The sequence below is a fragment of the Poromitra crassiceps genome (assembly GCF_964638095.1).
Source record: "Poromitra crassiceps genome assembly, chromosome: 3".
In the NCBI taxonomy this organism is placed as follows: domain Eukaryota; kingdom Metazoa; phylum Chordata; class Actinopteri; order Beryciformes; family Melamphaidae; genus Poromitra; species Poromitra crassiceps.
In genome coordinates, this window is record NC_139625.1 from 34,253,607 (window position 1) to 34,267,633 (window position 14,027).

At 41.6% G+C, this 14,027-nt stretch overlaps 1 protein-coding gene across 1 annotated transcript in view; it reads right to left on the reverse strand.

Annotated features, from left to right (window-relative positions):
• LOC310773558 (uncharacterized protein) overlaps positions 1–14,027 on the reverse strand; it is a 29,032-nt gene that overhangs the window by 12,419 nt on the left and 2,586 nt on the right. The window contains exons 4-15 of the mRNA XM_083633463.1: positions 12,581–12,711; positions 10,546–10,659; positions 10,399–10,455; positions 9,622–9,864; positions 8,167–8,352; positions 7,076–7,130; positions 6,896–6,986; positions 6,652–6,793; positions 5,936–6,040; positions 4,936–5,267; positions 4,743–4,817; positions 2,705–2,807 (exon numbers count right to left, since the gene is read on the reverse strand). Of these exons, the coding sequence (XP_083489589.1) occupies positions 2,705–2,807; positions 4,743–4,817; positions 4,936–5,267; positions 5,936–6,040; positions 6,652–6,793; positions 6,896–6,986; positions 7,076–7,130; positions 8,167–8,352; positions 9,622–9,864; positions 10,399–10,455; positions 10,546–10,659; positions 12,581–12,711 (1,634 nt within the window). The remainder of the gene's footprint in view (positions 1–2,704; positions 2,808–4,742; positions 4,818–4,935; positions 5,268–5,935; positions 6,041–6,651; positions 6,794–6,895; positions 6,987–7,075; positions 7,131–8,166; positions 8,353–9,621; positions 9,865–10,398; positions 10,456–10,545; positions 10,660–12,580; positions 12,712–14,027) is intronic.

Below are 14,027 nucleotides of genomic sequence, written 5' to 3' on the forward strand. Positions count from 1 at the left end.
CACAGCATTGTGTGCAGACAGACATGACTTTACACAGTGTTGTGTGCAGACAGACATGACTTTACACAGTGTTGTGTGCAGACAGACATGACTTTACACAGTGTTGTGTGCAGACATGACTTTACACAGTGTTGTGTGCACAGAGACATGACTTTACACAGTGTTGTGTGCAGACAGACATGACTTTACAGTGTTGCAGACAGACATGACTTTACACCGTGTTGTGTGCAGACATGACTTTACACAGTGTTGTGTGCACAGAGACATGACTTTACACAGTGTTGTGTGCAGACAGACATGACTTTACACAGTGTTGTGTGCAGACATGACTTTACACAGTGTTGTGTGCAGACAGACATGACTTTACACAGTGTTGTGTGCAGACAGACATGACTTTACACAGTGTTTTGTGCAGACATGACTTTACACAGTGTTGTGTGCAGACATGACTTTACACAGTGTTGTGTGCAGACAGACATGACTTTACACAGTGTTGTGTGCAGACAGACATGACTTTACACAGTGTTTTGTGCAGACATGACTTTACACAGTGTTGTGTGCAGACATGACTTTACACAGTGTTGTGTGCAGACAGACATGACTTTACACAGTGTTGTGTGCAGACAGACATGACTTTACACAGTGTTGTGTGCAGATAGGCAGCCGCAGACGGCAAAGAGTCAACAGGGAAGAAGTGCTGCAGTAGTCGGTCAAGACGACATCAAAGCTGTGTAGATGTCATCAATGTGTTGAAAACGAAAAGTGTTGGAGATGAGGTTGATTTTTTTTGGAGCATCCATTGGCCCTATAGGACTGTATATGAGAGCTGCACACCCTGGAAAGTGACAAGTAAGTCTTATAGTGAAGCAACTCATGTTTACTGTTTCTGGAGTTGAACATTATCATGAGCGGAACCAATAAATAAAGAAATGAAATTACCGTTTTTCCCGTTTTTTGGCCTTTTTTGCCCCCTGCGGCTTATATAACGGTGCGTCTTATCTATGGATTTTTTCCCAAAAAAAAAAAAAATCTCTCTTTTTTTAGCACTCTTTCTAACTATAAATCCACTTCTGTTTTAATTTCCTCTCTTGCCCTCTTTTAACAACATAACATAACATAACATAACACAACACAGGTAAGCAGAAAGAAAAAGACGAAGCAATCACGCCATGAATGAGGAAATGACTCACCTGCTGGAGGCTGGAGATACACGCTTGGGCTAAACTTTTACTCCGTGAAACACTATCGATTAAGTCCGACATCGCTCAGAGGTTTTGAGCAGCTTGAAAACAAGTTTGAAAACGTGCAGAAGTCCATCCACTCACTCACTAAAGAAACTAAGGCAACCGTGAACAGAGTTTATAATAGTAAAAGAAATAACATTCGCCTGATCAATGTAAAAGAGGAGCTGAGATCGGTGACATGGACGCTTTCGTGGCAAAATCCTGTGTTACATCCTGGACCTGAAGGAAGGCGAGAAACCACCAGAGGTGGACAGGGCACACCGGGCGCCTCGGCCACGTCCAGACCCCGGCCTGCCACCGAGGGCCATCTTCATCTGCCTACTCCGCTGGCCCGACCGTCAACTCATCCTCCAGGCTGCGGGGAAGAAGCCCCTCACCTGGGAGGGTACGCGCTTTTTCGTCCGGGCAGGACCTCTCCGCGTTGGTGCAACAGAAACGCGCAACATACAACAGCATCATCGAGTCAATGGATATCGCTTTGGCGTACTGTACCCAGCGAGACTCGTCATAACCAGACCGGACTATCTTTAGCACTCTTTCTAACTATAAATCCACTTCTGTTTTAATTTCCTCTCTTGCCCTCTTTTCACCACACCGCGGACACTGTGTGCCCAGCGGCGGAACAAGAGCTCAAAGTGAAACTGCCGAATATCTTTTGAGTTGGACTGGTCAATAGTACTGTGAGTAACTAAAATAAAAAAATAAAAAACGGAATTCTCTCTTCTTTAGCACTCTTTCTAACTATAAATCCACTTCTGTTTTAATTTCCTCTCTTGCCCTCTTTTCACCACACCGCGGACACTGTGTGCACTGTAAAAAAAACAAAAAATACCACAATGTGTGATTTTGTCTGGGGATTAGTGACCTGACTTTTGTTTTGTTGAAATGTTAATAAATGGGAGCTTCCCCAAACAGCGATCTCTTTCCCGACATTCCTCTCTGTGCACGAACCCTTTCATATGGTAATTAAACATCAAAACACCCGCGGCTTATAGACCGGTGCGGCTTATAGAAGAAAAAAATAGTCACCTTTGAAGGTGCGGCTTATAGACCGGTGCGTCTTATAGTCCGGAATTTACGGTAATGCAATTTTGGAGAATCACAATTGATTCGGTACGATTGAAAATTATGGGAAAATAGAGGCTAGGTTGAACGTGGTCAGAGCACTTTCCAGAAAGAAAATAATTCCCCTGCCGGTTCAATGTATGCTGATAGTAGCTGGGCAATATGCCTGTAAACTAGGTAACATCACAATCAATAAGATTATTCTAAAAAACAACAAATATCCCAATATGTGACATGACATGGGGTTTATAACTATATTTTCCAGATATGACTTACTTTCCATATATGAGCTATCAAGGAATTTAAGCTTCTTGCACCGTTTCACCAACCGTAAGCAGCTCGCATCAGCTAACGCCCCAAAATGTAAATGTCATCGACAGTGAGCGGAAACTTACATTAACCTGCTGGATGGCCCTCTCACAGTCTTCCCTCCTGGCGAAGTGCACAAAGGCACACTGGTGATCCAGAAGCATCTTGATGCTGAGAACAGTGCCGGCTCTGAAGGAGGCCAAGCCAGAGCGAAACAAGGTGGGGGGAGAGAGAGAGAGAGAGAGAGACGGGGGAAGAGAGAGACGGGGGAAGAGAGAGAGAGCACGAGCACATGAGTATAGACAGAGTAGGGATGTAACGATAACCGGTTTGAATGATAACCGTGATAAAATTCCTTACGATAACCGTACCGTTTAAAATTTTCATTATCATTAAAACCGTGGTACCGTGATTACAGTGCTTTGAAAAACATGGTAAATACTGTCCATCATCAACCAAAGTTGGCAACAGTCTGCCAGATGCAAAAGTGCAGCCTTGGAGAAATGATTTCAGTGAGTGTATCAATCCTTTTTGAACATTTTCAGCAATTTTTTACGAATACCATGATAATACGATAACCGTGATAATTTTGGTCACGATAATCATGAAATCATGAAATTTTCATACCGTTACATCTCTAAGACAGAGCAGAGCAGGCCGGAGTAAATCTTTACTATCCCTGCGGGGCAATTTGCTTTGCAGCGAGGAGTAAGAGCAAAGATACAGAAATGCATCGATTCAACAGAAAATGATGCATAACAAGGAGTGAGTCCAGAGCCAACACTAACAGCCTGCTGATGGTCTAATGCCAAGAGCATTGTGCATTTTGGAGGCTTTTCCCTTTTTCTTCCTTTTTAACACGTTCACTGCCAACGACGTATTACTCCGTCAAAAAAAATCCAACGGTTCACTGCCAATGACGTATTACTCCGTCAAAAAAATGTTTTTTTTTTTTTTGACCGTGGGATGTGCATCTAACCCTTTTACATCTCTTATATAATTATTGGAACCACCGAACGTTTACAACCCATTCCACCGACCCACTAAGTGGCGACAGTGCTCTCCTGACTAGAGGAAGGCAAGCATTTTCATGAGAATGGTTTCCTCGAAGCCATTCTCATGAAAATGGATTGGCGAAAACGCTTTCGTTTTCGCGCTGATTGCTGGCAGTGCGGGATTGCAAATTTGCATAATAGATTACGGGTGGAACACACTTTGAAACACGCAGCATAAATATGACCAGAATCGCAAAAGCTTCATCAAAGCTCTCAACCAAAACTCCAAGAAGCGAGCGAGTCCATCCAGACTTCCTCAAAGAGCGGCCGCGCAGACAGGCACAGCAGCAGCAGCAGCAGCAACGAGCTTGTGACACGGCCGCTGCAGCCAAGAAGAACGCCCACGGAGGGAGGAGTTGGAAGCAGAGGGGGGTTTCCTGCTGTTATGGAGGAAATTACTGTTCAAAACTATTGTTTAGATGTCTTACTGATGCCAAAAATGAATGGTTAAAGTGACTGTTCTATCGAATTTCACAAAAAGCCGTTTATCTCTGAATAATTTTTCAGACGCTGAAACCATGCTGTATTCAACTGCTAATGCTTACATAACTACTAACTCTACAAACTAACTCTTTTAGACAGAGAAAGCACACATTCTATTAGTTCTTTTGAGATATTGTGTGTTCACAAAATCTTAGCAGAAAAGAATCCTCGGGTCTTGAAAGATGAGCCAGAATCCTCAAAAAAACCCTCTGGCAGAAGCTAACTACAGTAAAAAAAAAACGGCTGGCAGTGAATGTGTTAAGATATCTGATTAAGGCCGTTAGTCTGTATAAGTCTGAAATTAAAGTGGCTATTCACAACACGTACTGTATCCCTACAGCTGTAAGCACACAATGCTGCTTCAATATTTAATGAACACAGCTTGTGTGTGTGTGTATACATGAAGAGTGATGTGTGAAGTGGACAGTCTATCTTGCTCTGTGCGTTTCCACTGTGTGTGCAGGCACTTTCTGCTCTGAAACTCTGGCATACGTCAATGTTTCTGCACAAATGAGACCAAGACAAACGGCATCCGAGTCTGATGAAGCATGGAAAGATATCTTCAGATCACAGCGTGTTACTTCACCTGCTGAAGACGGTGTGGAGCGTTGTGTAAGTGACAGTAGGAGCTAAGGATCCAACCCAAATGGGGAAAAGGTCCCTTTAAGAAACAGAAGAAATAAAACAATTAGTCGACAATATAATCAGATGCAAATAAGATTTGGGGATGAAATGCCACATTTAGAAATATGGATAAAAATGAGATCCAGTATGCTTACGGTTTGAGTGAATTCCCGGGCAGCGTGGGGGACTGAGACTTGGGTCTGGTTTGGCCGACAGCACCGGGCTCTTTCGTTCTTGGACGGCTGGTTGTTAGAACAGTCCACTCTCCCTCCTCCTCCTCCTCCCCTACTTGATTTGTGTTGTCATGACTGCCCTGTGCGTCTAAAGAGAAGGTACCGAGCGGAGGGTAAGAGCTCTGAAACATTTTGCCCCTTTTACCTCCTGGACCTGGATTACCTTCACCGCCAAAGAGCGCTTCAATAGCTTCTTCCAGAGTGCCGTGGGTTTTCAAGGCGTCGGAGCTCTGCGCCCAGCTGAATCCCATTTCCTAAAGTGAAAGTTCAAAGACAACCTCCTAAACTGATATGATACTAAGATACAGTTTTGTCATCAGAATGGGAAATTAATGCCACACAAAGCAAGATTTTCATGCATTAATAGGCCCTTTTCACAGCAACCGTTTTGAGGTGGTAATGCAGGAAGTAAAGCAGCAGGTATAACTAATAACATTAAGTGCCCCTGGCACTGGAACATCTTAAATGGAATGGAACCATCATTAATGTTAGCAGTTACACCTGCTTTACCACCTCAAAAAAAACCTTGCTGTGAAAAGAGTCTATACAGAGAAGAGCGTCCTGTCCCTCCAAATTCAAACGCTGAAATGAAATCCTGGTGTCGAATACTTCTCAAACCTAATCAGCAGCAGCAATGTGTACAGTGTATATAAACCCCGCCGTTAGAAAGGCAGTGCACACAATGGGTCCAACAGATAGTTGCAACTCTTGCCTAACACAACGGGGGTGTTGAACGCACCACCATTTCAATTTAAACGTTTTGCTGTTTTGTCGAGGCTGAACACAGCCCAGTTGCTGGACTGTCTTTGTCTCAATTGGTGAATTTTGGAATCCATCATTGTTGCATGCTGACAGATAGAAAAGTTAGCATTCTTCTGTTTTTATTATGCTCTTAGATTTAATAGATGTTGGTTTCTCCTACCATGAGATGCAAGGTCTGCGCTCGCTTCAGCTCCAGCGTGGCTTCAGCACTCGAGCTGTCCAGCCTCAACACCTCCTTATAGATCAACGAGGCCTGGTAGTACCTCTGCAGGGAAGCACACAGACAGCAGGGGAGGAAGTTCATCATCTTATAACAAATAAATTATAAAACACACTAATGTTTATCTCCTGCATTTACAGTACTTAATTAAAAGTTACAGAGTGACTGCTTTTTTTTCTGGGACTATTGAAACAAAAAATGCTTGACTTGCTACCAAAAATATACTTGCATATTTATGATCTCACAACCTATTCATTCATACACCTTCCAAAAAACTATTTTATTATGACCATTTTCAAAATTTCTGATACTGTATAATCTATTCAATAATCATCTCTATGTGGGCCGGGGCGATAATTCAATATTATCGGTTATCGTCTGTCATTGGAATCTTATCGTGATATGGTGATTTTGGGATATTGTGACATAACTGTACTGTCTAAATTGATATTGATAACAAGCAAATTTTACTCAAATGTATGGATGAAACTTGAATAAAATGTAAACACGGCGTGAAACCATCAATTTGAGGAAACATTATTACACAGTTGCAAGAACAGCAAATATCTGGAAACACTGGGAAAGAAAAAGAAAAAAAGAAAGTAGACAACACAGTAGAAGCACAATTAACTGGGGAAACAAGAATAGTGATTTACCTTCAGCCCACAGAGGGCTTTCCCTTTCCTAAATAAACCTTTTATCCAGTTTGGCTCCATGGAGAGTGCAAGGTCGGCATCCATAAGAGCATGTTCATACTGCTGCAGCCTCTCATAACAAAGGGACCGATTTCCAAATAACCTGAAACAAGGAGTATACAATTGGTGGTCATTAACAGTCACAGCTGGGTACTTGGCCAAGGCCGGAGTCAATGTAAAGTCCGGGTAAAGTCGCTGTTCTCACTTATATTCCTTTGGGTTGTATTTAATAGCGTCAGTAAAGCATTTCACTGCCACCTGAAACTGTCCGGAAGCAGCCAAACGATTTCCGATACCTGGAAAACAAGAGGAAGAAACGTTGTGTCTGCTTCAGTACTTAAAGTTTTGGTTTCATTGTCATAATCAGACGTAAAATATAACTTACCGGCAAGTTCTCTGCTTCTTTTCACATAATCTTCTAAATTGGCCTCCATCATTTTCTATAAAGATTAGTATTAGCAGATTAGACTGTGATTAGGTTCAATCAGTCAATTCACAATTCAACTTCCCAAACATAACAGCTGAGACTTGAGTAAATTGAGTATTTCCTAAGAATTTGTCAACATTTGATTTCTGCATTTTACATATTTTCACATGGAATTAAGACAGATCTTTTCGTGGGTTGCAGTAGTTTGTAGAGGCAGTCTGAAATAATGAAATAAAGAATAATACCATGACAACAAAGACTGGTGTTTATTCAGATATGAAAAGATTAATGGAGCTCTCTCTCCATCTCCCCCTTCCTGTGTCTCTTTGGCATTCAGTGTTTACTAAAGGCATGTAGTCTTCTGTCTAACCCCAAATTATGAAGAATTTGTTTAGTCTTATGTCCAGATTCGATACTATATCACGATACTTTGGTGCCGATTCGACATGTATTTCGATTCTTAAGTATTGCGATTCTTCTACAATTATTGCAATTCGATATTACAATGTATTGCGATTTTCATTTGCTTTTTTAGCACTAGGCTATAGGAAAAAGTTGAATCATAGACTGTATAAAGAGCCAAAGTCACACCCACTTCCGTTTCAGGCATACGCACCAGAGCCATTCGTCCACCATACTTTTTTCCCCATCTACATTTTGTAAAATGCTTATAAAAATAGTTTTACTTCATCAAACCAAGCGATTCAGCTATATTTAGAATCAGGGGAGACCATATAACAATTCCCATCAACAACAACAAAAAAGCAGCTGATGGCTGAAACTGTGAAACAATAGCCAATGAAACCAAAGATGCTAACCTATCCCCCAAACACACTCAAAAACAGACACAAACATGTCTGGTTTGCTCTCAACTATTTAGTGATCCTAAAACTGTTGTTTGTTATATTGACTGGATTCTTCACCATATACTGTAAAAAAAAAAAAAAACACACACATTAGAAAGATATATATATATATCCCCACCCCTACTAGAGTACACTACACATAATCACATATACATTCAAAACTGCACACGATTCCCACAGTACCTCTTTTGCGATGTCCTGGTTCCCTTCCTCCTCCTTTTGAAATTCAAGCTCCTTCTCAGACTCAGGTTGTTGAACTACCAATAACTGTTTTTTCTTCCGCTTTCCCACTTTTGTGGTGGTTTGGTCAGCTGGCTGCTGGGCCACAGATGCAGCCGTAGAAACAAATGCATTATTCAAATCCGAATCCTGTAGAGGAAAACCAAACGCAAGGCAGTTTCACCATTTATTTTCAGTTTCACCATCATAATCGTCAGACGACATCACACAAACTGGTCGGCAAACTGGACAACCGGGGCCTTGGTTCTTCGCTGTGCTCATGGGTCATGGACTTCCTCACAGATCGACCACAGCAAATCACAGTTGGTAACCAGTACTAACCACCACACCTCCTGTACCCTCATCCTAAACTGAGGGGGCAGCATTCTACTTCTGCATTGACGTCAGGAGTAGCAAAAACTTAAATTCCTCAAATGGCCACTTAAGGCTGGCTGCAAGAGTGAGTCAATCCCAGTTCACCCCCATGTTAAAATGCCTGTCTTTACAGCGTAAATAAACATGTTTACAGCCTGGTAAAAAAAAAAGTAAAAAAAAAAAAGTTTATCCACCTTATTTCTAGATGCCATGATGCCTTACGTGAAATATGGGTGCTTCTTCCAGTGTAATCCTCCCAGCCCCCCACAACCCTAAACCCCCCGTTACATTGCTGACACAGACACAACATACTGTAGCCCGTAGCTCTGCGTGAAGTGAGCAACAATCTCCCACAGTTTGACTTCCGGTTTAGCGATTTTAACCCTAAACCCCCGTAGCGCCTCCAGCTTGTTGTTCAAAGAGCAACAGAAATAGTGGATGTGATCAATACAATTATTACATTCCCTCAAAGAAGTCGTCAAACAAGTGTATTTTTTATGACAAGCAACTTTTTTTCCCCAGCGTCGGAATTTTAACGAGGAAATGCGCAAGCTGCAACAATCAGTCACGTTCTAAACCGGACCTTGCACCGATAATTATTTGACAGCGGGGCAGCATTCAAAAATAAGGTGGATACCTAATTTCACTCTTCATGACAACTATAAACTCATCCGTTTAGACTAAAATAGACAATCAAAAAGACAGATTGATGGGTCACCTGTCCAGTGATGGCGCAGCTCGCCAATCATGGACCAATAGCAGGTGGCTCTGTGGGAAACCCCCGTTCTTGCGCGAGCTGCGTGAAAACCAAGATGGCCGCGGCCAAAACGCAAAACTAGAGGCTTCAAAAGTAAACAATTTTTTAAATCCTTTTATTTTCTCCACTGTATTCTACATGCTATGTAGTATGTACTGTAATAATAATAATAATAATAATAAATTAAATAAATAAAAAGTTTCCAAGTGCTGCAAAATAAAACCAGCATGCTTCTACAAACCTTAAATATAATGTGACACAAACTAACATTTAAATTGTACACAAACCTTTGGCTCTCCGTCTCCATCCTCATTCATCTTCACATTATCTTCTTCGTTACTACTGCTGCTAGTGTTGCTGCTGCTCTCGTCTGTAACCACAGTTTCCAATCCGAGTCTCTGACCAATCCCCGCTTCATTTTGTGTTTCACCAGATGCACAAGCAGCAGATTCCTCTGCTTCAATATGACTTTCAATAACATCATTTTCTCCCTGATTTTCTGTAGACTCAGACTTGCCTAGTTCTTCCTCCTGAAAAGACACAGACTGGTATTACAAATAAACATACATTTAAAACAGCCTGGCTCTTATTTATTTGTATAAAGCACCGTTCCATTTTTTTTTTACATTGTAGGGATGAGTGTCTACTAGGGATGTCACAATATATCGTCCCACAATATATCGCGATATCAAAATGTGACAATATGTATCGTTGAGATGAAAACTCATATCGCGAGAAAAAGGAGCTGAACATGGTGGCACTGATCTGCATCTGATTGCATGCTCCCTCTCCTTTTCATTGCTTTGTTTGAACAGACGAGCGACGTTACAGACACAGAGGATGAAAATTGTGAAATTACTCAAATTAGCGTGGAGGATGCCCCCTCAACTTACAAATCGATGGCAAAAAAATATTGTTAAAATATCGTATCGTATCGTTATCGTGTATCATATCGTGAACTGAGTGTATCGTGACACCCCTAGTGTCTACTAAATGCTTTAGATGTAAAAAGTCACTTAGTTATTTCACATGAGCAAACACCAATATGAGTTTAATAGACTTACAGGTACAATCTCTTGAACTGCATTCTCCTTTTCTATTCGTTTTTTTTCCTTCTTACGCTGTAAAAAGAGACAGGGAAATGTTTATGACCTGCAGTCAGAGGAAGAATCATTCTTCCAGATTCTATCATAATAATTGCAGACACAGACCTTTTTCTTACGCTTGTTCCTTTCGGTTTTGCCTCGAAGCCGTTCCTCTTCTTCAATCAATTCCTTTGCATGTTGATTGGCCTTTATTGATTCCTTTGCATGTTGATCGGCCTCCTGAAAAAGAAGGAAAAAAGCATGCTTTTAGAAAATGTTGATGCAATTAAAAATACAGTGTGAAAATGTAAAGTGTTAATTTCTAAAATGCAACATTTTGCAGTTTTGATGACAAAAGCATCATTGCCTGAAGTACATAAATCTCTCTCTTCAATTACTTAGCATCCTGGGGCAGGAAAATTAATTGTGATATTAGCTGAGCTCCATTTTATTCTGCTGTGGTAATCATAAATGAGATGCTTGACCATCATAGTATCAGAAGTTCTCCATTGAAATTATATTTGCACTTTATATGTTTAAATTGTTTAAATTTTAGCAGCCAATGCCATCGCTAGAAAGATTTGTGTCTCAAAACTCAACATAATTCTGCAGTCAGACTTAGTTGTCATTGAACTTTCGTTTACCACATATCGTGGTTGTACTGAATTATGAACCACATATCACGTATAGCAGTGGCTCTCAAAGTGGGGTCCAGACAGTGACCCCCAGGGGTCCTTGAGGGGGTCCCCAGCAAGAAGGGGAATCATTTATTTTCACTATAATTCCATCCATAAATAACACAATGACAGAATGTATGACTATTTTGGTGATGGGTTTTATACGCTTTCTGTCATGAAACATAAAATAAAAAAAAATAGAATGACCGCACCACGGATATACTGTAAGCCTACACCAACAAGTGAGCAGTCGACAACCAGGTCTGTCCAGACTTTGACGTTTGAGCCAAATGTGAAGAAATTCCATCAAGGTGTTACTGAGATATGGCGTTACCGAGCTTGAAAATGGCATTTGTGAGGTCACAGTGACCTTGACCTTTGACCACCAAAATGTAATCAGTTAATCCTTGAGTGCAAGTGAACGTTTGAGACAAATTGGAAGGAATTCTGTCAAGGCATTCCTGAGATATTGCGTTAAAGAGCTTGGAAATGGCATTCAAGAGGTCACAGTGACCTTGACCTTTGATCACCAATATCTAATCAGTTCTTGCTTCAAGTCGATGTTTGAGCCAAATTGGAAACTATTCCGTCAAGGCGTTGCTGAGATATCACGTTAACGAACTTTGGAATGGCGTTCGTGAGGTCACAGTGACCTTGAACTTTGACCACCAAAATCTAATCAGTTCATCGTTGAGTCCAAGTCGACGTTTGAGGCAAATTTGATGAAATTCCGTCAAGGCGTTCCTCAGATATCGTGTCAACGAACATCGGATGGACGGACGTACAACCCGAATCTATAATGCCTCCGGCCTGGCTGTCGCCTCACAGCTCGAAGGTCCTGGGTTCGATTCCCACCTGGGACGATGTGAACGCTGAAGGAATGCGTGCCCGTCCGCATGTCCTCGAGTGCCCACTGCCCGGGTGGGGTCGTCAAAAGGGCCTTTCTGTGTGGAGTTTGCATGTTCTCCCCGTGCCTCCCGGGGGTTTCCTTCATATAGGAACCCCCTTCACCAAAACATGCAATATCCTGGTTGCTAATGTGGTTCCTCCTCTGGTCGTTAAGGGCGCCTATTCAGAGGGAGGGGAACTGGTTGGAATAGCGTGAACCTCCCACGTGCTATGTCCTACCGGTGAAGCTTCCTCTGTCAGGTGAAAAGAAGCGGCTGGCTAACTGCCCATGTCTCGGAGGAAGCATGGAGCCAGTTTCGGCTCTCCCCAGATCGGCAGAGGGTGGAGTAGCAACCAGGATAAATAAATTACGTTAGCACTAATGGGGGATAAAAAATCAGGGGGGGGGGGGACCCTGGGACAAAATCGTAACAAATTGGGGTCCGTTGTTGAATTTGTGTCAGTTTAGGGATCCTTGACATGAAAAAGTTTGAGAAGCACTGCATAGAATCGTAAGAATATCGTTCCATCAGTAATCTTAATTTTGTAGGAGTGGGTGTTTCTCCTCATTTTTTAAACTAAATTGTGAGTTGTACCGCATCAGTCAGTTGTTTTATCCGTGGGTGTGGAGTTACGTCCGGCTCCTCCTCCTCCTCTGAATCGTCCGAATATATGATGTCATTCTCCAGATCAGCATCAAAGGCCCTTAAAAAACCGAGGTCAAAACCTGCAAAGTATGACAGACAAATGAGGTGGCAGAAAGTTAATACTTGTCATCCAGTCACGTGTCATCCAGTCATTCCAGTTCTCTTTTTAAAGTGGTCTCAAGATCAAAACACCACCATCATGCCTCACAATAGCTTACATTTTTTCATCTCTGGATTGTGATTTACAAAAGAACATTGAACTTGATGGACCATGGTTTTTGATATCAATAAATTCTCAAACAGCAGAGAACAGAAAAAAGTATAGCCTATATGTATATATTTTTTACACACTCCCACACACTGCTCGTCAAAAGTTTGGGGACATCACACCTTGCGTTTTCTACTATTGCTACGTATTTATAATACTATTTTATTTTCTGTTATTTTCCAATGCCTGCAATGCTTTCTTTAAAGAGATTTTGGAAGCCTATCCCTATTTGCTACTTACCAATGATGTTGATTGGTAGATTCCTTTTTCAGCACAATCCATGCTGTTCCTCATACTAGCTCCAGTTAGCCACAAACCAATACAAGATCAATGGGCTCATGCTGCTGTCTGTGCAAGCTGACTGAGGCTCACTGAAATGTACTTTGTGTGCACTGTGGGCTCAATTTCATTGTGCCTCAGTCAGCTTGCACGGACAGGAGCGTGACCCCATTGACCTTGTATTGGTTTGTGGCTACCTATCTGGAGCTAGTATGAGGAACAGCATGGATTGTGCTGAGAAAGGAATCTACCAATCAACATCATCATTGAGTACTGTAGCAAATAGGGCTAGGGTTCCAAAAATCATAACTATCCCTTTAACATAAAATATCTATTTCCTCATACAATCTATTGATTCAACACTCAGCTTCCTGTTCAAAGTGTCTCTTTGGTATGAACAGTTTTTTTTCTGAAAATAGTGTAAAAAACAACACATTTACGCTTCAAAAGTCATAAAAATGGTCCTCGTTTGTGAAGATTATCTAGCTGAACACAAACGTTGTTTCATAAAATTTTGTTAGCCACATATTTATTTGCTCTGTACTGCAGAGCTAGTGTCCACTTGTCTAGAAAATAACTTGAATCACTACAGCCTTCACTATGAGGAACCTCCGTAAAAAAGCTTACACTGGCAACATTTCATCTGATGAGGCAACACGCCTGTTTATCTCTGCTTTTGACGTTACCTGCTGCTCTGGTCGACTCAGCATGGGTACCTGGGTCTAGCTGCTAGCTTGTGTTGTTATTAGCCTGTTGCCTTCCCAGCTGCTTGGAGAGATTTGTTCTCGTGTTCACAGCGGTGGATAAATGCTTATGACCGTGGCAAACTTTGCACTTTACTGTCACATT